The following is a 24,337-nucleotide window of genomic DNA, read 5'->3' on the forward strand; positions in this document are numbered from 1 at the left end:
CTCTAGTGGCCACAGCTGGTGGCACTGGTGGTCGTCTACCCTGTCCGGTAGCGCGTGTCCTCACCATCTGTGAGAGAATAGAATAACGAAAGTTTAGTACTCAGATCAACAAGTTCGCACGACAAGAATTTCAAGAATATGAAGTTTTTCCTAAAGGTTCTACAGCCTCTCAGGCATAAATACAGACGTCTCCGTACCGATCCGCAAGACTCTACTAAACACCGCTCATGACTCGTGAGACCTATGTAACCTAGACTCTGATACCAACTTGTCATGACCCTAACCCCGAACCCGGTCGTGATGACGCCTATCATGAAGACAAGGCCAGCCACATAAACCCAATTCACTTTTTAAACAGTTAAACAACATAAAAATAGTCTAAAACATGGTTTAATGGTACTAAGTAGCGAATAATAGCAAGTAAGTGCGGAAGTACAACCCGACACAGCCCTAACCGAGGTGTCACAAGTCATGAGCATCTAACAACACTAAGTCCTCAAATGTAATTACAGAGTTTAAATACTAAACTAAGGACATAAAGGAAAGAGATAGGGAGGAGCTCCGGGTTGCGAACGCCAACAGCTACCTAAAGACTCCCGAAGATACGCCTGAAGCTGGAATGAATCAGCACTCGGGAGCGGGACCAGCTATGCCTGAATCTGCACACAGGGTGCAGGGAGTAAAGTAAGTACTCCAACTCAGTGAGTAACAAATGTAAATAACGACTGAAAGTAAGAAAACACGTAAGACACATGGCATTCTATAATGAAGCAGTAAAATCATTTAAAAACAGTAACCTAGTGAAAAGCCAAGTAAAAATCCTCTTTCAACAAGTAAACAAGTAATTGACAGGTGGTTAAGGTAAAGTAAACAAATAGAAGTTTGCCCCTCGGGCACAATATCAACGGATCCGCCCCTCGGACAACATCTCAGAATAATACCAGCCCCTCGGGCTCAATCTCATATCATAATGGGTACCCGCGCTCACTGGGGGTGTGCAGACTCCTGGAGGGGCCCCTTACGGCCCAAGCGCAATATCAAGTCACCTCGTGGCATCATCACTAGGCCCTCGGCCTCATATCAATCAAGCCACCTCGTGGCGTACATATCTCAGGCCCTCGGCCTCAAATTAGTATAGTGTTTCCTCATAACATAAGCCCTCGGCCTTACTCAGTCAAAAATCCTCACAAGCCCCTCGGGCAATAGTAAAATAGTGTTTCTCAGCCCAAACATCATTTAAAATATCATTTAAGTCATAAAACTGAGTAAACATGGTTGAGTAGTAAAACAGTGAAAAATAACATGACTGAGTTCAAGTATAAAGTCAAAATAGTGAGGAAATATCAATAAAAATCTCCGAAAGGTTCAAATAGTTAGTACAAGGCCCAAATATGGCATTCAACCCAAATCATGATGATAGCAAATAGATTTCAGTCAAATACGCGGTAAAATAGTCATTCGAGACGGACCAAGTCACAATCCCCAACAGTGCACGACCCCAAGCTCGTCATCAAGCGTGTGCCTCACCTCAATATAGCACTACGATGTGCAATTCGGGGTTTCAAACCCTCAGAACATCACTTACAATCATTACTCACCTCGAACTGGCTAAATCTCTAGCTCGCGACGCCTTTGCCCCTTGAATCGGCCTTCACTCGCGTCGAATCTATCCAAAATCAGAATGAGAACGTCAAAATATGCTAAAGGGACGAAGCCCAAGCGAAAACAATCAATAAAGGGCACAAATCCCAAAATTACCAAAACCCGACCCCCGGGCCCACGTCTCGAAATTCAGAAATTTTTACACCAATAGATTCCTTATCTTCCCACGAGTTCATACATATCAAAAGTTCTCAAATCCGACCCCAAATGTTCCTCCAAATCCCCAATCAAAAGTCCAAATTTCCAAGCCCTAGTTCTTCAATTTTTTTAGCTTAATTTCCATGATTTTCTAGGTGGAATTCACATAATAATCGAGTTTTAAGTCCGAGAATCTTACCTCCCAACGATTCCCCTATATCAAAATCTCGCCTACCAACCGGAAATCACCAAAATATCAACTTCGCTAATTCAAGCCTAAATCTACTTCGAACCTCCAAAACTCATTCCGATCACGCTCCTAAGTCATAAATTACCTCCCGAAACTAACCGAACCCTCGAAACTCACTTCCGAGCCCTCTAACACATAAGTCAACATCCGGTTGACTTTTCCAACTTAAGCTTTCTTAAAAGAGACTAATTGTCTCAAACCTTACCAAAATCATTCCGGATTCGATCCGACCAACCCGATACCACAAAACACGGATAAACAAGGCATAAAGAAACACAAATGGAAAAAACAGAGCGGTAACTCATGAGACGACTGGCCGGGTCGTCACAATTTTGAAGAAAAATATGCATGTCATGTTACTGAAAACTTAGATCAGTGAATAGCTTATGTAACAGTACACATATGGTATATATAAGTTTTGACAATAACGTCATACATGCAGAACTTATGATATTGGTCAATGTGTTTCTAAGTATGTGTTTATCCCCGAATTCAACTTTCGTCTTCCGAAATTAAAGAATATCCTTTTAAATTTGTGTGAAAATAATTATCAGTTTGTTTATGTTTTGTAGTTATAATAAATAAACCACAAGGACAAATATCCTAAATATTGGACTATATTTACCACAATATATTTTCTTACAAGAATAACTATGTGTTGCACTTTCAAGAGATATCAACATCGACAACAACAGTTCTGGTTATGGCATAGTAACCAAAGCATTAGAAGGAAACATATACAAAAAACACACCATCTATAAAGAAGTGTTCGGTAAGATACCATCACATCAGATACCTTTAAACTACAATGCATAATTATCTACTTAACATAACTAAAATTGATCATTTATGTTCTGATGATATCCTTTTATTTTGAATTCACGTATTGTGCTAATGTAACAATATTTTCCGGCATTTAGATGATTGTTGCAGTATTATATATACAATTTCTCTCATTAATTTGTGTGTGTGTATATATATATATATATATATATATATATATATATATATATATATATATATTATAATTGATTTAATGTAAACATTAATAAGTTTTTCATCCCGAGAAATTGTTTTTTTTTCCTCATTGACTTTAATTTAGGTTTCGAATAATAAATTGTGTGTTTCAAAGAAATGAACAATTAATGAGTACTGTACATAGAGTTCGGTGAGTAACATCTGTAGTTGAAAGATGGTACGAAGAGTTTTCGTACTAGTGACGATCCTGATCTTGGCTCAAACTGGAAGTCTAAACTCGCACCAAGAATCAGGTGAATGGAGCTGTGATCGAACCAGGACATCCATATTCAAGCCGAATTCAAGCCAGGGAGAATCACCCTAGATGGGCAGGTTGATGATTGGAAAGAAATAAATGGCTGTGCATTTTCACTTTTACCTGCTTTAGACCCGCATTCAGATAAACCATATAATGGTGGCAAAATGACTATCAAGGTACATTGTGAAACAGACTCAATAGAGCTGAATGTTACATATGATTCATATAGTCAAATTGAATTTTTGTCACTGTTCATCGTGAAGAAAAGACCAAGCATTTGTCCTTATTTTTTCTTTTTGAAATTTTTAGATTCTTTATCCTCTTGTGAAATTGGCTTGAATAGAGCGGAATGGCTACATATGATTCATATAACCACCGCAGTTAGTTTCCAATTACTATAATTTTGTCATAACTCAATGTGGAAGAAAGACCAAATTTTTTTTTGGGGCAACTACATAATTTTGTTGAAATGAGCCCGGAATAAAGGGGAATAGTTAGAAATGATTCGTTTTAGCCACTTGACTTGTTTGGAATTGAGCCACAGTTGATTGATCGATTGATGATTGTATTTACTGAGATGAGTCTGAGCACAGGGTTCTCTTGTTCTTTTGCAGGCGTCACATGATGGCAAAGAGATTTTCTTCATGTTGCAAGTCGAAGGGGATTACACATATTCTGAAGGGTATGGATTTTTTCAAGTCAGAGAACAAGAGACCATCGTGCTTTATTACAATTTGTATTTCCTGCTTAATTAGGAAGGAAAGAATGGGTAGAGGATGGTATTCGAAGAAATGTCACATCTTAGTTATAAAAGATATAAAGGAGGATTAGTTTAGAGGTGGATTCTTGATTTCATGACTTATTTTAAGTTTGCCATTAACTCGCAACGTCCTCCTTTATTCGGACATGGAAAGAGTAATGTGAAGCTCATATTAGTGGAGTTTGGAATTGAGGCATGGACAATAGGTTGATTGATTGATTAGTTTAAAGGTGGAGACTCTTCAATTAAGTATGTAGTAAGATCAATTAAATTTGGTCAGACCGCAAGGGTAACAAGTAACTTGTGCAAGAGGCTGTATTTCCTTGTCATCCAGTTACCTAATATGCTTATGCTGATTTAACCCATTAGCAGCTTGATCATTTATGGGATTCCACTCTCTTCCCACTTGTCACCATCATCTCTGCAGTTCATCTGACTGTAGGAATGCAAAAATTTTATTGTTGGTCCTCAAACAATGTCTGACATCTTTTTTTCTTGTTTGAGACTTTAATTCTCGCATTTTTGTTGCTCACTTCAGATACAGTAACAAGGCTGCCTCTATCGCTATTATGTTCCAAATTGGTGAAAATGCATCTTATCATAGAGTAAGTGGCTTCAGCATCTGTTCCCTTTCTCTTTCATTTTTTTTCCTTTTATATTTCCCTCTTCCTGTTAAATATTGTGAACAACATATTAAGATAATGTCTGAGAAGTTCTTGTACTTTATAACTCCAAGATGGGAGGGTTTGAAGAGGGACGTGATACTTGCATGAACAAGACATGCAAGGGCCACGAAGTTGACCTTATGCATTTCTCAATAGGAAAGGCAATTCCTGGAAGACTATATGGAGGCAACCTGGTAGACAATAGTGAGGGAAATGGAGGTGACAGGTGAACCAAGTTGTTCTGCACTTCTTGTAACATTTTACGGTAAATTTTGTGCCATTAAATTAGTCAAGAAGTACTAATTCATACCTTTTGGCAGACTAGGACAGGTTTGGTCATTTGGTCGACCTATATGGTTGGAACCCACACTGCCGTTATTTAGATGGAATCGGTCCTTCAAGTAATTTGGAAATATTTTTTAGGAAGCTTCAAGCTTTTTCTCAACATCTGTATAATTGGATAGGATAGATAATAGTTGAATGGTATCATTGCATTCTATTGTAGTGGGACATGGAAATTAACATAGAACTGCAAAAGACTCATCAAGTAGTGAGGAAGTCGTAGACGGATGCATATTAGTTGTAATTGTTAACATGGTGTGCAACATTTTGACCTGAATTTTGGTATAGATTTTGTATTGTTATGATTAGGACATGCCTTTTGTTTTACAAACATTAGTTTTTTTTGTTTGTAACGTGTGTCGTTCTGTGATTTTTGATTTTGTGTCTTCTCTCATTTTTGAACTAAATCTGCACTGAACTCTCCCACCCCACCCCCACACTTAAAGGGAACTATTACTTAATAGTGTACAAAAATGTGTTGGTCCTTTCTTCACTGAGTATCAATGAGTCTACTTTTCATGAGGAAATAAATTGCAAAATAAATAGGGTTGTTACATTGTTTTCAACAACCTGGAAAATTTGTCCGAGTAAAATTGACTGGGATGTAAGATAATACTCTGCTGTACTGTAGTGCAATTTCGTCTTGAAGGATATACAGAAAAAAGACCATCACTGTTCCTTGATGGTTGAATTCTAATGTGAAGCAAGATATATCATAGGGGTGAATACATCTCAAGTGAATCATGGTGGGTTTTCACTCTCACACATTGATTACTTATATGGTCACCGGTTTCTCTCTTTGACCGCCAAAATATTGTAGCAGCTATTATTTACTTATTAAAATAAATAAATAAAATCTGGTGGAAACTGCGACCTATCTGCTTTCTAGATGCAGGACATGTCGTTCTTCTTTATTTTCTTGGTAGGTATTTGGCAATTAGCTGATCTCAAGCTGAAAGTGTTGTTAGGAAAGCCATTTTAATTTCTAGTATCCAGACTGCAGAATTCTATTGCATATGTTTCAACAGCTTTTTTTCTCCTCTTTTTCTCTGTGGTCTGCCTATTGATTTCTCCTTGTATAACAGTGAATGATTCTAGTGCACAGAATGATTGGAAAGGAACTTGGTGGCACAGTAGCTTGACTCATCACTCAGGTAAATATATGGTTTCTAATCCCTGAAAATTTTGTCAGTTCTGTACATTTTACTTGTTCTTTTGCAAATTAGAAAGAAATAAAGCTGCTTTCTTCTCCTATAGCATGGGGCATAAATATATTAGGAAGCTTTTTCAAATTTTTATGAACTAGAAGTTTCAGTACATGCATACAGGAATAGAACAATCGTGATACCATACTTGTAGGATGTTACAAAAGGGATCATAGAATAGAACAAATCTTTATAAGCAAATTGTTCTGAGTGAACAGGGAAATACAACTCACTTCGATTCAGATAACTGTCTTAAAAGTGATAAGCCAGCTTCCCCGACTTTCTGCACTACTGCAACTCAATTGGCTGTTTTGACGTCATTGATCTAACACATTGACCCTGTAATGTCATCCTCTTCTTCCTGTGTTGCACAAACTTCTTTCTTTCCAGATTCTCAACTGAACTTCCACAGACACCTCATTGGACTTTGAAACGGTACCAGTTAAGATGGAGTGCTCATGGAGTAATAGCACTTCACTACTCAAGCTTTGATGTCCTTGTTATGCACCATTTGAAATGTATTTCTTTTTACGAATGAAATATCTGAGTTGTTACTTTTGTTATACTTCACTTCCATATATATAGGTTGAGAACACCTAGGCACTAGATTTGAGGTGAAAATTTTGCTTAAGAGAAGAATGAATACAGATGATTCATATAGTCAATCCCAACTAATTTTGGATGGAGTGATAGTTTATTGATTAATTGATCGGTAGTACTCCGTAGGAATCCAAGGGAACTAACTTTGAACACAGTAGTAAATTCATCTCAACATTTACTTCTATCCACATAGACCTTACTAGAAAAGATGCCGAGACAAATATATTTTTGGGACTAATTGCAGAAGATGATAAATTGAGAACAAAAGTGATGTTCTTTTTTGTTGGAAGTCTATGTCTAACATGATCAAACATTCCCAGGAGCTATATGTCCATTAGTGTCTTTTTGTTCTCCAACCACATGCGGTTTTGTTGAAATAGCAATTTACCAGTTAAATTATGAAAATATTAGTGAAGTTCTTTTCCTCATCCATGCTAATCCAAGGATAAGATAGAGACTCTGTACACCTTTCCTGCATTCTAAGATAGCATAGCTAAAGACTAGGAATATTTTTTTGCTGTAATCAGTAGAGATCTCTATGCCATACCACAGAAGAACAGTTTAGATTCCACTGAGATAGAATGCTCTTTTCACTTGATAAACACAATAATGCAGGGAATAAGAGATATTTAAATGTTATAAGTGTAATGATGTCCAAGCATACAAGATTGTCATACGGTGGCGACTGTTTGGAAGGCTGTATTTAGAGTGAGGAGAACAGAGTGTATCCTTTACATGACTTCCTCAGTTACCTATAGATTCAGCGATCGGACTGAGTTTTTGTATCCTAGCTTTGTACATATACCAGCACCATCTTGCGGCTGTTTTCCAGTAAAATCTCTTACTTACCAAAAATAGAAATGAGAGGAAAAATAATATTGTGTTTCAGGCAGTGCCCTTGTTTGTGTTGTATATATCTGTATTGCTCCACTGTGGCTTCTCATTATGAAGGCTGTTGACTTATCAAGCGAATTATGTTAGGAAGCTTGTGTAACAAAATTTTGGTTGTTGTTTGTTAGTTACTGTGCCTTACAGCTCCTTGCCTTTTACCACCTTTATTCCAACACTAACTCTTAAAGTTGAAGCAGGTTTTGTTAAGGATGACAGCCCATATTCATCCAGCAATCAATCCGGTGCATATTATTTTGAATTTTCCAGGCCACTCAGAACAATGGATCGCCTTCAACAGGTAATGAAGTGCTAACCTGACATTAGTGATTGATGGAGATGCTGTTACAATTGAAAAGCACCCCGGCAGTAGATTTTGGAGTAGAACACATTTCCTTGCATTTTTATACAGAATTCTTTCTGCTTACATGCATTTGTTATTTACATTACAACTGTCTGCCAAACCAGCTCTTTAATTTCTACTGACGCAAAGTTGATTGATTGTGGTTGGGCGTGGATTTTTTACAGGACGCTCAATTCACAATTGGAAAAGCAAGCAAGATGTCTGTGGCATTTTGGTACCCCGTTGATGGAAAACCATGGCACGGATCAGGTCACTTCTCAATTAGCTGCAATTGGATACCGTTGAATATCTTGCCAGATGGTTCTGAGCTCACTGATGTGCCACAAAGAAGTCCTTGGGACACTGCTACAGCATTCTCTCCTCTTTTCAGTAGTAGCTTTTTGTATATCCATCTTTGTTGGGCATAGAGTTTCAAGAACATCGCTTTTACCCAATTGGACAATCTTTAGAACAGGGCCAAGTTCCTGCAGATGGCAAAAACCAATTTGCAACTTTTTTCTTCCTGGAACTAGGTTACACGTTTGCTTCTTTCCCCTAAGATGTCTTTTGCAATTTACACTTATAGTTGGAGTTCATGATCGGATAACCTTTTTGCTTTTGAAGTAACGTGGATCAGCTATGAAGCTCATTCTTGACTCTATTCTTTCTTCTTCTTCTTCTTCTTCTTCTTCTTCTTCTTCTTCTTCTTCTTGTGAAAAAAAAATTACGACTCTCTCTCCCTCTCTCCCTCTCTCCCTTTTGGGTTTTGACAGTTTTCTCTTTTGTGTTGGAATGGCGTCAAAACTATGGTTGCTATGTGACTTGTGACTTTAGATCTCAAGACACAGTAGTGTAAATATCATGCAACTAAAAGGAGTAACTTGAAAGGCTCGTTTGAGAACTCTGTGATGCTTGTAATTTCTTGCTGGGAGAGGCTCATATAAATCAAGTAACTATCCATTATTTTATCAATTGTGGGATCTTTCCATTATTATATATATGTTATGAGAATCTAATTCTCCTTCTCAAGACAAGCAATAAATTAGAGAAGCATAAAGGAAGAAAGGGTAAACTACTTTTAAAAGAAACACAAATACAGTTTTCCCAGATTAAAAAGAAAAAATGATAATACAACTACGATATGAATTCTAAGTAGAAATACAACCCCATATAAGTAATATAAAATGTATAAGTTATATACATCACTGTTAACAAAATTTTACCTGTAATTTAATAATTCCGTATATTATAATGATCTGATTGTGTAAATGGAGTATATGTTTTTATAAAGTTAAAACAGTGCAGCTACATTTTTGCATCTTCCTCTGCAAGGACCAAGTTGTGCATAAAGCTCGGTAAATTTTTCACTAGGACGTGTGTGTGTGTGTGTGTGTGTATCCTTTGCTGATGGAACTTAAAACTAATGTGAAATGCCAAATGCCACCAAGCTGTACGAAGAAAGCTGGCAGCGCATGAACTAGAAGAGCAGAATTATATTACAATGCCATAGCATGAATCCAGAAACTGAAAATCATTATATTTAAATGGCAATGCATGAAATTTGAAAGAAAGGCGGAGAATTAAAGGGTTGAAACTGCCAGCGCGTGAAGAATATTAATAACAGTTGAATAAGAGCAAATTTTCTCTCAATAAAGACATGAAATTACACAAACCTTGCTAAGACAATGTTTAAACAGTGTTCCAAAAAGCGAAAAGCGCAAAACAATGAAATCTATGGAACTTGAAGAAAAAGCAAGAAGTGAAGCCTTCTTTTAAATGAGGCGCACGATTTAAAAAAAAAAATTAAAAAATGCCAAACATCCATGATTTTAGTACTATAACAATCAAGCTGCTATTAAAATAACTAATTTCACCATCCAATATAGAGTAATGTCAATATTGGTCCAACTCCTCAAAGTTGAGCTTCAAAGAATCGCTGCTTTTCTTTGGATTATTTTGCGCCTCATTACTTGAAGCGCACACTTCTCTGAAGCGCATGGCCTCACCCATGAAGCGAAAACCGCTTCCTTCAGATTCCTTTGCTTTAAGCGGTAAATCGATGGCTTTTAATAACACGCCATTTAACATGTCAAGTTCACAGAGGCTACTAAGACAGGTGCATGGAGAGTATTTAAGTCTAGTAGATCTGAAAAAACGAGAAATGAAAGGATTACCAGAGTATGTTTGAGGAAAGATCTTGGAATCCTTCATGTACTTCTTTAAAGATATAGAGGCGCGTACCTATACAAAAAGAGGATGGAAAAGAAACAAAACCATATGGGTGTATCCTTTAAATTATTCAGGACAAACCCTTTTAAGCAAGCCTTCGAGCTCGCAGCTCATTTCAATTCCATCTTCCTTAATTCTCACTAGCATATCGTCTGCTGTTCTGTTGGCAGCTATGTAAGTGCGAAGCAATAAACTATATATATCACTACTAAGACAATTCAGCTTTTTCAAATACTTGTAGAACTCCTCAGCACCACCAACATCTCTCTCTTCTACAAAATACTCGAGAAATTTATTTATTGTTTCACATTTTGGTTGCCATTCATTCTCCTTTACAAGGAATACAACTGCTTCCAGGCACTCCATAGCAAGATCAATTCGATGATGCCTCAAAAAGAATGCTATGAACATTTCCCAAGCCAAGAAGAAAGGTCCTTGTGATCGCTTCAAACCACGAAGAAAAACTTCCTCCGCATCATGTAGCATGTCATTTCTCAGATAAGCACTAATGACATTATTTGGCAGCCTCATAGTGTAACTAGGGCAGCTCAATTCCCATTCCTCATAGCATTTCTTTAAACCATCCATGTCATTAAGCTTACTGAGGGACTGAAACATGACAAGATAACTAGAATTGGTTATTTCCAAGAAACCAGACTTTAGAGAATTCCAAATACGATAAACCTCAACAAGATTAGATATTCCGGCATGCAAACTAATCAAATAGTGGTATGCCTCACGATTACGAGGTCCCATCTCTTCCTCAAGCTTCTTTAGAGCTAACTCAGCTTTGTCATGAAGCCCAGCCTTAACATAAGCAACAGCCAAGTTACTATAAATGGTCCAATCGCACTCCTCTACATTCTCCTGCTTTATCTCCTCAAAGACTCTTTCCACTCCTTCTATATCATCTAAACAAGAATAGCTATTCATCAAGATACTATACGAAAATGTACATAGTGGAACCTTTCTACTCTTCATTTCCTGTACCAAGGGGGGTACTTTTTCTGGTTGCCCTAGTCTCATATATAAGGACATAAGATTGTTGAATTGCCATGAATTAGATGCGAAGTTCAATTGATCCATTTTCTCAAAGAGGGACAATGCCTTGTCTGTCATTTTTTCAACACAGTAGCAATGCAAGAGTGCTCCATAAGTGCTTTGAATCTGCATCGAAGGTGAGAGGCTGCCAAAGTAATTTTCAGCTGCAGTTATTCCTTGAACTTTTGCTATGAGATCTAACCGTACTCCATAATCACCAAACGACAATTTTATACCTCTTCTCTCCATCCAGTCCATTATCTGCATCAATACATGGAATATTCAAATCACTTTGATGTGGATATACTCCAACTGGAAGGCATAACTTAACAATGTCTGCACAAACATATTTCTTGCAAGCAGTTGATAGAAACATATAATGCATTTGTGACAGGAAATCTATCTCCTCTCTGGAGCATCACTCCAAACTTCTAACTAGAGCTTCTTCTTTTTTTTTTTTTTTTTTTTTTGATGAAGTAGATTCATTAAATGGAATCAAGAAGATGTAAAAGAGTACAAGGATAGAGCTTTCAGGTTACAAAAGAGATTTGATTAGCTCCAGTACAGTTATCTTATGTTTAGGGAGCTAACAAAATCCAAATATTGATCAATGCTATTTACAGGGATCAGTTTAGACCAACTAAAGATTTTTGCCAGACATCTAGCCTTCAAGAAGTAACTAGGAGTTGAGATTCCATGAAAACATCTTCTGTTCCTCTCTGTCCATAAGCACCAAAAGATACATGCTGGGATCCTCTTCCAGATTTCTTTGAAGGTTTTATCAACTCTCCCTAGACTTCAGCTTTCAAAAGCCTCCTTAAGACTGAAAAGCATTACCCAACTGAGTCCAAAAAAGCAGTAGAACATATTCCATAGGTCAGCAGCAAATGTACAGTGGAGAGGTGGGTGACTTTCTGAGCTTTGCTGACACATGTAACATCTGTTAGCACGCTGGAAATTTCTTCTGATGAGGTTATCTTGTGTTAAGCAGGCTCCATTTAATGCAATCCCTCTTGCATGTTTCTCCTGAAACTCAAGTCCTATGTGTTGCCTAATCTATTTTTGTGCAATGCTTGAGTCTGGATGTGATGCTATAAGATGCAAACTTGGGAATTCTTCTCTCAGTGATATTCCTCTTAACCATTTGTCCTTCCAAAAGCTTATATGAATACCATTTCCCACCCCAAAGTGACATTGCTGCAGAATTCATTCAGTGATACTTTTCCAACGTCCAACTCCATTTGTCCTCACTGGAGTTATGACATAACAATCACTTATGCCTTATCAGTTATTGCAAATTATCCGACTATGAGATTCTTATATATACGTCCCACTATATTCAGGGCATTCATTCCATTACACGCTATCAATTTGTCTCTTAAGACAAGCTTATTGCTTCTTCATATTTTTACATCTTAGACAGAAACTGGTTAAGCCTGAAAGCATGCCCTGTGCACAGGGGCGAAGCCACATTTTACCAAGGGTGGTCAACTGATCACCCTTCACAGAAATATTACGAAAAATTACACTATTTATACAAGTAAAATACTGGTTTTAGATGTATAAAATATATATTGAACACTCTTTGTCGAGAATTTTTTTTTAGTTCTTTCAAGTTTGAACACCTTTCGAAACATTTCTGGCTTCGCCAGTGCCTGTGCAGTTATTCTTCAGAAATGAAATGAAATGGAGGAAATAATGTGCCAATAAATTCTTATTTTTTAAAATCAATCAAGAAATTCACAACAACAGTTTGAAAACCCTTTGCGCTTACGAATTGGAAAAGCTGAAAGCTTGGCCTGCATTCTTTCAGTAGCTTACCATTGTCCATACCAAGTATTCTCTCTTTCCGTGCCATAAAGATTGTCATCCTAAACTTAATGTTCCAATTCCGAGACTATAACAATCAAGCATCTACACCTCAATCCCGAATTAGTTAGAGTCGGATATATGAATCATCTCATGTGGGAGTAGGGTATGTTGTTGTTGTTGTTGGATATATGAATCATCTACAACCGTTCTACTCTGTGGAATCCCTTGATTTCTAATACTAAATAATCTGTCCTTCAGAGCACTTTAAGGTTTTGTAAAAGAATTCTCAAAATCTCGCACTTATCCCTACATTCCACAAGTTTGGCAAATACAGTATAAATTAGTTGGATCAGCTATATAAGTATATTCATTCCATTTTACGAGCTCATTCATAATTTATCCTTTAACACAATTTAAGGATTCTCTAAAATAGTTTTCATGTATCTGATATACAAGTTTGTAACTAGACTATCTTGGTAAACACCAAACCTAGAGCCCTTCTGGATTAGGGGATTAAAATAAGTTGATAAGCATCAAGTGTTGAAAACACTTCTAGGTGTTGAAGCTGATTTATAAATAAGCAATAAAGTGTAAAACAAATTACTAAATCTTTTTGCAATTCAAACAGAGTTAGAGTTACTAATAATCAAGAGATTCTAGAGGCTAAACCTCAAGGGCATGTTGATATCGTCTATGTTTACGCAGCTCCTTTATGCATTTGTTCAGTTCATACTTCTTCAAAACTCTGCCTTTTCCAATGTACTCATTTATTGTTTCACTAACCGACCCATTTGTAGCTTCCAAAGCCCACAATCTCAGGTAGAGCCGCCGGTCTCCTTCACACTGCTCCTCCTTCACCGCCGCTGCCGCCGTGGTACATAGTCTTCTGACGTTGACTGGTGTTTCCTTTGAAATCTGGCGGGTCAAATTCCGGATCATTTTGGCCCGATAACTTCCACTCTTCCAGCCCGCAGAAGATAGAAACCCCAACCCCGCAAGGGTTTTTACTAGGGTTTATCATTTTCTTTCTTTCTTTTTCCTTTTTCCTCCTCCGTTCTTTCTATTTTTTGATTGCAATAAAAAAGAATAAGGAAAGTCATCCACGATAGGGAAGGGAGAAATGTCTTTTCACCAAAATTAGTTATCTGTCTACCAATTTATGGACATCTATTATGTGTCATATAAATTAAAATAATTCTAAACTATCCGCGCTCGCTAGTTCGACGAAATTAGTAGCTTCTAATTTAAACTCTATATTTGTCTTAAATTTTTTATTAGATATATACAAATTATTAAAACCGCCAATTAAAACCTTTCCCTGTTATTTCTTTCTGTTTTCCCAAAACCCTTCCCTATTATTTAAGTTTCGTGTTAAATTTACTGCTATACCAACTGCTTCTTCTAAACATATCAAAGTTCTGTATTAATGTGGAAACAGCTCCATTAACACTGTCACCAAAAGTACTCAAATTAATAATTGTAAAGCTGCCCTTTTTATTACGGTTTCTGAGATTAGGCAAATGTATTGCAGGAAAAGAAGGATAAAATCTTTTAATTGGCGGTTCAAATTTTCAATTATGTAGTTTCTTTATTTTTCAGCAACAAGCCACAGTAATCCATAATTATATCAAATTTTGAGATCTTTATGAGAAATCTAGTTCTCGTTCTCAAGACAAGCAACAAACTCAAAAACGAAGTAAAGCTTTCCCAGGTTTTAAAAGAAAAAACAAGGATAGTCAAATCGCAATTGTGTTTGCATAACAGGCAGACAAGAATATTTTGCATGTATTAAATGCATCAGTGATTAAAATAATACACATCACCAGTATACAATTATTTGTGAAAAGGTCTTAGTATCCTTCATATATTTCTTCAAAGATAGAGAGGTATATGCCTACACAAACAGAGGATGGAAAAGAAACAAAACCATATGGGTAGATCCTTCTAATTATTCAGGACAACCCCTTTTAAGCAACTCTTCGAGCTCGCAGCTCATTTCAATTCCATCTTCCTTAATTCTCAGTAGCATATCCTCTGCTGTTCTGTTGGCAGCTATGTAAGTGCGAAGCAATGAACTATAGACATCACTGCTAAGACAATTCAGCTTCTTCAAATACTTGTAGAACTCCTCAGCACCATCAACATCTCTCTCTTCTACAAAATACTCGAAAAATTTATTAATCATTTCGTATTTTGGCTGCCATTCATTCTTCTTTACTCGAGAGGCAGCTGCTTCCATGCACTTCATAGCAAGATTGATCTGATGATTCCTCAAAAAGAATGCCATGAACATTTCCCAAGCCAAGAAGAAAGGCCCTTGTGATCTCTTCAAAGCATGACGAAAGACTTCCTCTGCATCATGTAACAAGTCATGTCTCAGATAAGCACCAATTACACTATTTGCCAGCCTCATATCATAACTGGAGCAGCATGATTCCCATTCCTTGTAGCATTTCTTTAAATCATCAATGTCATTAAGCTTACCCAGGGACTGAAGCATGACAAGATAACTAGAATTGGTTGTTATCGAGAAATGAGATTTCAGAGAATTCCAAATACGATAAACCTCATGTAGATTAGATATTCCGGAATGCAAACTAATCAAATAGTGGTATGCCTCGCGATTACGAGGTCCCATCTCTTCCTCAAGCTTCTTTAGAGCTAACTCAGCTTTGTCACGAAGCCCAGCCTTAACATAGGTAACAGCCAAGTTACTATATGTGGTCCAATCGCACTCCTTTGCATTCTCCTGCTTTATCTCCTCAAAGACTCTTTCCACTTCTTCTATATCACCCAAACAAGAATAGCTATTCATCAAGATATTATACGTAAATGTGCATAGTGGAACCTTTCTGCTCTTCATTTCCTGTACCAAGGGGGCAACTTTTTCTGGTTGCCCTAGTCTCATATACAAGGACATAAGATTGTTAAATGCCAATGATTTGGATGTGAAATTAAATTGATCCATTTTCTCAAAGAGGGACAACGCCTTGTCTGTCATTTTTTCAACACAGTAGCAATTCAAGAGTGCTCCATAAGTGCTTTGATTCTGCATGGAAGGTGAGAGGCTGCCAAAGTAATTTTCAGCTGCAGTTACTCCTTGAACTTTTGCTATGAGATCCAAACGTACTCCATAATCACCAAACGATAAGTTTATACCTCTTTTCTCCATCCATTCCATTATCTGCATCAATACATTGGCATATTAGCTCATGATATTCAAAATCACTCTGATGTGGATATACTCCACCTGCAGGTAATAACTTAACAATGTCTGCACAAACAGATTTTCTGGCAAACAGTTGATAGAAAAATATAATGAATTGTGGCAGGTAAAATATCTCCTCTCTAGAGGAGAACTCTAACGATCTAACTAGCTTGTTATAACACAACTACCATCTATGCCTTATCAGTTATTGCAAACTATTTCGGGTCCACTACAAGAATCTTGTATATACATTCCACTATATCCAGGGCATTCATTCCAATACCCATAAACAATTTGTCTCTTAATAAGCTTGTTGCTTCTTGATTTTTTTACATCTTAGACAGAAACTGGTAAAGCCTGAAAACATGCCCTGCATAGTTGTTCTTCGAAAGGAAATAAATGAAGAAATAATGAGCCAATACACTCTTATTTCATAAAAGCAATCAAGAACTTCACAACAATGACAGTTTGAGATCCCTTTTCGCTTACAAATTGGAAAAGATGAAGCTTGGCCTGCATTCTTTCAATAGCTTGCCATTGTGCATATCAAGCTCTCTTTTCCCCATGCCATAAAGATTGTCATTCTAAACTTAATATTTCCAATTTGCAAATTATATCAATCAATCATCTACCCCTCAATGCCGAACTAGTTAGAGTTTACTATATATGAATCATCTACATCCATTCTGCTCTATTTGGATTCAGTTGATGCTAATAACAAATACATAGACCACTAAAGCACTTTATAGTTCTGTAAAAGAATTCTCAATATCGCACACTTATCCCTACACTCCACAAGACTGACATATACCACATACATAAGTTGGATCAGCTATATAAATATATCTATTCCATTTTACCAGCTCATTTCATTTTATTACTAAAAAGTTTGTCCTTTAATGCAATTTAAGGGTTCTTAAAACAGTTTCCCCAAATCTCACATTTATCCGTACACGGTTATACTGACATACAAGCCTACAGGGTTTATCAAGTTGCAAAGGTTGAGTGACTTGTGGACTTAGATCACAGCTTTGAGCTCTGCGCCACGCGAACTAAGCCTGGTATTTAAGTGGAGAAGGGTAGAGGGGCAGGCTATTATTCCTTAGTTTCGCCGAATATCTCAGTCGTAAAAGAACAGTTGCTTACACTGACATACAAGTCTCGGACTAGACTAAGAAAATTCTTGGTAAACACTGAACCTGTTGTTGTTGTTGTTTCCTGTATAGTACTTCTTATCTGGTATAAATATGGAATGATGGAAGATCAAGTTTTAACTTTTCCACTCTTAGATATATATTATCCTCTTTATCAGCTACCTACAGCAGTAACATACGTAAATATAAATGATATAACTGAAACAAAAATTAATTCGAGCCCACTGAATTCACAGTGTTTCCTTAAGGAATTTAATCCCCTCCTAGTACCCAAGGTTATGGATTATTTCCTCCCAGGATAGAACGAATTACACACTGGTGTAGCGGTACTTCAAACCCCAGTATTTCAGCGAACGCAAAGTTCGGCAGCAAATCACACTTACAGTTGCTTTGTTTGTAGTTTTAAAACAATGCAGAACAAGGGAGGAGAACTCAGAAGTCAAATGGAAATTCTGAGAGGAAGGAATGCAAGTATAGCCGATGTTGAATTCTTACTGAAGAGGATATCAGATTGCAATTCGTTTTTCCAGTGTATACACAGTGTATACAGAGTGTATATCAATTATATACAGAGTGTATATCAATTGTATACTGAGTGTTTCGAGTGTTTTTTTCCGGTGTGTTCTTCTTTCTCTACAACTTCTGCTCTATTTATAGCAGTCATGTGAGAGAAATCCGCCCCTCCATGGTGGAACAAGCATTAGGATATCATGGAGGAAGCACTTACATGGTGGAATGAACACTTGCTTGGTGGGAGGAGCACTTGGCCATGGTGGGAGGTGCACTAGGCATCTTGTTGCTTTCTTGGTGCAACACAATACACGGATTGGAAAACATCTGTTACAAACACGGATTATATCACGTTAATATTGATTATTAACAAATAAATTTGATTCCATAATTAACCAATCGATCGATCATTTGACCAAATCCGAATCCAAATCCCATTTCCCATTCACTCTAATTTTAAGACTATTTCATCTTAAACAAAAACTCAACAATCCCCCACATGAATGGGGAATGGCTATATCATGGAAGTATGCATGAAAAACTTGTGTGATTTGCAAACAAGAATTAATTGCATCTGGATAAGTAGGTTTCCCTTTGAACTTTCCGTAGTGAACTTATGTCGGATATACTCGGTCAATCGGTAGATTTGATATCTTTGAACCGTCGAACTTTAGTGTATACCTAGACAACCATAAGTCACACAATCAATCCCTTAACCGTCTTTGGTTCTCATTGTTGTGTTCGTTTCAGCCATGAACACTGCCTGGTTTCATAAGTGCGTAGAGAATTGGCCTTGCAAAATTCTCCTTGAAGCGGCTAACACTTCACACTTACATAGGTGATTCCTAAACGTGTCATCCCGTAGATACACTATTTGATATACCCTGTATCAAATTTAGAAATCATTAAAAAGCCTTAATGCTTTATCCTTGGTACTGAACATTGTCTCATCACGAGAATGGACTAAAAATTTTTGTTGACAATGTTGAACCGTCATTAATGACTTTGTTTGATCTCCTTGAACCTAGATCTTGGGATCTCCAGTCTTCTAGGTAGAGTTACCGCCACAATGACTTGTTGTCGGCCAAAGTCTCATTCCCCTCGATGATTTCTCAATTACCTCTCTAGTTAGGCCTTTTGTAAGTGGATCCGACACATTATCACTTGACTTTACATAGTCAATCGTGATAATTCCTCTAGAGAGAAGTTGCCTAACGGTTTTATGTCTTCGTCGTATATGACGAGATTTACCGTTATACATAACGCTCCCAGCCCTTCCAATTGCCGCTTGGCTATCACAGTGTATGCATATTGGTGCCAACGGTTTGGGCCAAAATGGAATGTCTTCCAAGAAATTCCGGAGCCATTCAGCTTCTTCACCGGCTTTATCTAAGGCTATGAACTCAGCCTCCATTGTAGAGCGGGCAATACATGTTTGTTTGGACGACTTCCAAGATATCGCTCCTCCACCAATAGTGAATACATATCCACTTGTGGACTTCGAATCAGTTGAACCGGTGATCCAATTTGCATCACAATATCCTTCAATCACCGCAGGATATTTACTGTAGTGCAAATCAAAGTTTTGGGTATGTTCTAAGTATCCCAAAACTCGTTTCATTGCCATCCAATGAGATTGACCTGGATTGCTCGTGTATCGACTTAGTTTACTTATAGCACAAGCTATATCTGGTCGTGTACAATTCATGATGTACATTAAGCATCCCAACACACGAGCATAATCCAATTGTGATATGTTTTGGCCTTTATTCTTTGCTAGTGCAAGATTTACGTCAATTGGAGTCTTTGCAACTTTAAAGCCCAAGTGCTTGAATTTTTCAAGTACTGTCTTAATATAATGAGATTGTGACAATGCCAGACCTTGAGGAGTCTTTTGGATCTTAATCCCCAGAATTAAATCCGCAATTCCCAAGTCCTTCATATCAAACTTGCTAGTTAGCATACGCTTAGTAGCATTTATGTTGGCAATGTTATTACTCATTATCAGCATATCATCCACATATAGGCAAACAATGACTATGTGATTTGGAACATTTTTAATGTACACACATTTATCACATTCATTTATCTTAAAACCATTTGACAACATTGTTTGGTCAAATTTCGCATGCCATTGTTTGGGTGCTTGTTTTAGTCCGTAAAGGGACTTAACAAGTCTACATACCTTATTTTCTTTACCTGGAACCACAAACCCTTCAGGTTGTTCCATGTAAATTTATTATTATGAATGTCGGGATTTTCTGATTTATGAACCAGAAATCGATATGCTTTACTATTAGTTGCATATCCTATGAAAACACAATCAACTGTTTTCGGTCCTATTTTTACCCTTTTGGGTTTAGGAACTTGCACCTTTGCCAAACACCCCCACACTTTAAAATAATTCAAGTTGGGCTTCCTTCTTTTCCATTTTTCATATGGAATGGATTGTGTTTTACTATGGGGTACTCGATTTAGTATTCGGCTGGCCGTAAGAATGGCTTCCCCCCACAAGTTCTGTGGCAAACCAGAACTTATCAACAATGCGTTCATCATCTCCTTTAATGAACGATTCTTTCTTTCCGCAATCCCATTGGATTGGGGAGTGTAAGGGGCTGTTGTTTGATGAATAATTCCATATTCTAAACATATTTGTTCAAAAGGAGATTCATATTCACCACCCCTATCACTTCTTATCATTTTGATTTTCTTGTTAAGTTGCGTTTCAACTTCATTTTTGTATTGCTTGAATGCGTCTATTGCTTCATCTTTACTATTAAGTAAGTAAACATAGCAATATCGAGTACTATCGTCAATAAAAGTTATGAAATACTTCTTTCCACCGCGAGATGGTATTGACTTCATGTCACAAATATCTGTGTGAATTAAGTCTAAAGGATTTGAATTCCTTTCAACCGACTTATAAGGATGTTTAACATACTTAGATTCCACACATATTTGACATTTTGATTTTTCGCATTCAAACTTAGGCAATACTTCCAAGTTTATCATTTTTCGCAAGGTTTTATAATTGACATGACCTAAACGTACATGCCATAAATCATTTGACTCAAGTAAGTAAGAAGAAGCTGAAGTTTTATTATTAGTTTCAACAACTATTACATTCAGCTTGAAAAGGCCCTCAGTAAGGTAACCTTTTCCTACAAACATTTCATTCTTACTAATCACTACCTTGTCAGATACAAAAACGCACTTGAAACCGTGCTTTACAAGAAGTCCAGTAGAGACTAAGTTCTTCCTAATCTCGGGAACATGAAGGACGTTGTTCAAAGTCATGACCTTGCCAGAAGTCATCTTGAGAAATATCTTACCGTATCCTTCAATTTTTGCTGTAGCAGCATTTCCCATAGAGAGCGTCTCTTCGGGTCCAGCAGAAGCATATGTAGAAAATGCTTCCCTCACAGCACAAACATGGCGAGTGGCTCCAGAATCAATCCACCACTCCTTTGGGTTTCCTACCAGGTTGCATTCAGAAAGCATGGCGCACAAGTCATCAACATCATCATGCTTTTCTACCATGTTTGCTTGACCCCTTTGCTTGTCTTTCTTCCGAGCACGACACTCCGTAGATTTGTGTCCGGTTTTCCCACAGTTGTAGCAGTTTCCACTGAACCGCTTCTTGCTTGGGTTGTATTTCGGACCAGAAGCCTTCTTTCTCTTTTTGTTATCTTCAACAATATTTGCTCCCATTATTGTTGAATTTCCACGGCCTCTCCTTTCAGCAGCTTTATTATCCTCTTCGATTCTCAATCGAACAATGAGATCTTCAAGGGACATCTCCTTTCGTTTGTGTTTCAAATAATTTTTAAAGTCCTTCCACAATGGACGCAACTTCTCAATTATTGCTGCTACTTGGAATGCCTCATTGATGACAAGACCTTCAGCAAGTAGATCATGAATAATCACTTGTAACTCCTGCACTTGGGTAATAATAGACTTGCTATCTACCATTTTGTAGTCCAAAAATTTTGCAGCGACGAATTTCTTCATCCCGGCATCTTCAGTTTTGTATTTCTTTTCAAGCGCATTCCACAATTCTTTTGGCGTCTCCACGCTTATATACATTATACAGATTATCCTCCAGTCCGCTAAGAATATAATTCCTGCACAAGAAGTCAGAATGCTTCCACGCCTCAATCACGAGAAAGCTATCATTCTCTAGAGTTTCATCTGGAAGATCAGGAACATCTTCCTTGATGAACTTCTGTAGACATAACGTAGTCAAGTAGAAGAACATCTTTTGCTGCCAGCGCTTGAAATCCATCCCGGAAAATTTTCCGGGTTTCTCTGTCGGTGCCAACGCCGGAGTTCGACTTGTCGATGCGTTGGCAGTCATCATCAGAACAGCTTGATTTCCCTCATTCGCCATTTTTACTGTAAAAATGATACAAACAAACGTTTAATAAACGTTTAAAACTGGAGTGAAAAATCACGTAGATTTTAATCTCCAACAAAACGTCACGAAGGCTTTACTCTCCAAATGGGAGTACACAAAACCACAAAGGTTTTAAGTTTCCAGAATAATAAAAGTAACACAAATACAGAAATTAAAATTATTAAATTCCTTAAGCTTGTTGTTGTTGTTTCCTGTATAGTACTTCTTATCTGGTATAAATATGGAATGATGGAAGATCAAGTTTTAACTTTTCCACTCTTAGATATATATTATCCTCTTTATCAGCTACCTACAGCAGTAACATACGTAAATATAAATGATATAACTGAAACAAAAATTAATTCGAGCCCACTGAATTCACAGTGTTTCCTTAAGGAATTTAATCCCCTCCTAGTACCCAAGGTTATGGATTATTTCCTCCCAGGATAGAACGAATTACACACTGGTGTAGCGGTACTTCAAACCCCAGTATTTCAGCGAACGCAAAGTTCGGCAAGCAAATCACACTTACAGTTGCTTTGTTTGTAGTTTTAAAACAATGCAGAACAAGGGAGGAGAACTCAGAAGTCGAATGGAAATTCTGAGAGGAAGGAATGCAATGTATAGCCGATGTTGAATTCTTACTGAAGAGGATATCAGATTGCAATTCGTTTTTCCAGTGTATACACAGTGTATACAGAGTGTAGTTTGAGTGTATACAGAGTGTAGTTTGAGTGTATACAGAGTGTATATCAATTGTATACTGAGTGTTTCGAGTGTTTTTTTCCGGTGTGTTCTTCTTTCTCTACAACTTCTGCTCTATTTATAGCAGTCATGTGAGAGAAATCCGCCCCTCCATGGTGGAACAAGCATTAGGATATCATGGAGGAAGCACTTACATGGTGGAATGAACACTTGCTTGGTGGGAGGAGCACTTGGTCATGGTGGGAGGTGCACTAGGCATCTTGTTGCTTTTTTGGTGCAACACAATACACGGATTGGAAAACATCCGTTACAAACACGGATTATATCACGTTAATATTCACTATTAACAAATAAATTTGATTCCATAATTAATCAATCGATCGATCATTTGATCAAATCCGAATCCAAATCCAAATCCAAATCCCATTTCCCATTCACTCTCATTTTAAGACTATTTTATCTTAAACAAAAACTAACAATCCAAAACTCTAACACCTGTAAAATACATTAGTAAAACCTGGTGTAGTTCAAAAGGGGGTTGAGGTAATAATAAAGAGATTCCAGAGTGTAGACCTCAAGGGCATGTTGGTATCTTTTATATTTACGCAGCTCCTTTATGCATTTCTCCAGTTCATACTTCTTCACTACTCTGCCTTCTCTCATGTATTCATTTATTGTTTCAGTCACCGACCCTTTTGTAGCTCCCAAAGCCGACAATCTACGGTAGAGCCGTCCGTCTCCTCCACGCTGCTCCGCCGCCTCTTCCCCCGCTGCCGTACATAGTCTTCTGAGGTTCACTGGTGTTTCGTTTGAAATCTGGCGGGTCAAATTCCGGATCATTTTGGCCCGACAACTTCCTCCAGTATATATAGCTCAAGCTCGCAGGAGATACAATCCTCGCATTCCCAAGGGTTTTTACTAGGGTTTAGCATTTTGCTTTTTAGTTTTCCTTTTTTTCTTTTTTTCCTTTCCCTGTCCCTCGTCGTTCTTTGTTTCGATTGTAGCAAAAAAGGAAAGTCAAAAATTAAAATGAGAAGGATAAACTTGAAGGGAGGTTTGTATAAGTAACTTTTAGTATATTATTTTCTCTAATTTATAGTCTATAGATGATTATTACTTCGTGCGACTTCTTCAAAATGCACGAATAATTAAT

General features: G+C 37.3%; 3 protein-coding genes across 5 annotated transcripts; 1 reads left to right on the plus strand and 2 right to left on the minus strand.

Annotated features, from left to right (window-relative positions):
• The first annotated feature begins 3,178 nt into the window (after positions 1-3,178).
• Positions 3,179-9,101, plus strand: LOC104210436 (uncharacterized). Of its 2 annotated transcripts, XM_070156705.1 has the most exons (8): positions 3,179-3,502; positions 3,941-4,008; positions 4,625-4,691; positions 4,823-4,977; positions 5,072-5,152; positions 6,179-6,247; positions 7,987-8,087; positions 8,315-9,101. In XM_070156705.1, the coding sequence occupies exons 1-6, from the start codon at positions 3,491-3,493 to the stop codon at positions 6,183-6,185; spliced, it is 390 nt and encodes a 129-aa protein (XP_070012806.1). In that variant the 5' UTR covers positions 3,179-3,490; the 3' UTR covers positions 6,186-6,247; positions 7,987-8,087; positions 8,315-9,101. The 2 variants fall into 2 exon arrangements, with proteins under 2 accessions (XP_070012806.1, XP_070012805.1); XM_070156704.1 differs by lacking the exons at positions 3,179-3,502; positions 4,823-4,977; positions 5,072-5,152 and having other exon boundaries at positions 3,986-4,008.
• A 667-nt stretch (positions 9,102-9,768) lies between these two features.
• On the minus strand, positions 9,769-14,342 carry LOC104210437 (pentatricopeptide repeat-containing protein At1g02370, mitochondrial-like). 2 transcript variants are annotated; one of them, XR_011402438.1, is made up of 3 exons: positions 13,881-14,342; positions 10,371-11,660; positions 9,769-10,275 (listed from the first exon to the last, which is right to left on the minus strand). XR_011402438.1 is itself a non-coding variant. In XM_070156678.1 (2 exons), the coding sequence occupies exons 1-2, from the start codon at positions 14,148-14,150 to the stop codon at positions 10,425-10,427; spliced, it is 1,506 nt and encodes a 501-aa protein (XP_070012779.1). In that variant the 5' UTR covers positions 14,151-14,342; the 3' UTR covers positions 9,769-10,424. The 2 variants fall into 2 exon arrangements, 1 of the variants encoding a protein (XP_070012779.1); XM_070156678.1 differs by having other exon boundaries at positions 9,769-11,660.
• A 636-nt stretch (positions 14,343-14,978) lies between these two features.
• Positions 14,979-24,246, minus strand: LOC104210438 (pentatricopeptide repeat-containing protein At1g02370, mitochondrial-like). The gene is made up of 2 exons (XM_070156485.1): positions 23,758-24,246; positions 14,979-16,395 (listed from the first exon to the last, which is right to left on the minus strand). Exons 1-2 carry the CDS (start codon positions 24,022-24,024, stop codon positions 15,160-15,162), a joined length of 1,503 nt encoding a protein of 500 aa, XP_070012586.1. The 5' UTR covers positions 24,025-24,246; the 3' UTR covers positions 14,979-15,159.
• Positions 24,247-24,337: the final 91 nt, after the last annotated feature.

Source organism: Nicotiana sylvestris, chromosome 9 (assembly GCF_000393655.2).
Source record: "Nicotiana sylvestris chromosome 9, ASM39365v2, whole genome shotgun sequence".
Classification (NCBI taxonomy): domain Eukaryota; kingdom Viridiplantae; phylum Streptophyta; class Magnoliopsida; order Solanales; family Solanaceae; genus Nicotiana; species Nicotiana sylvestris.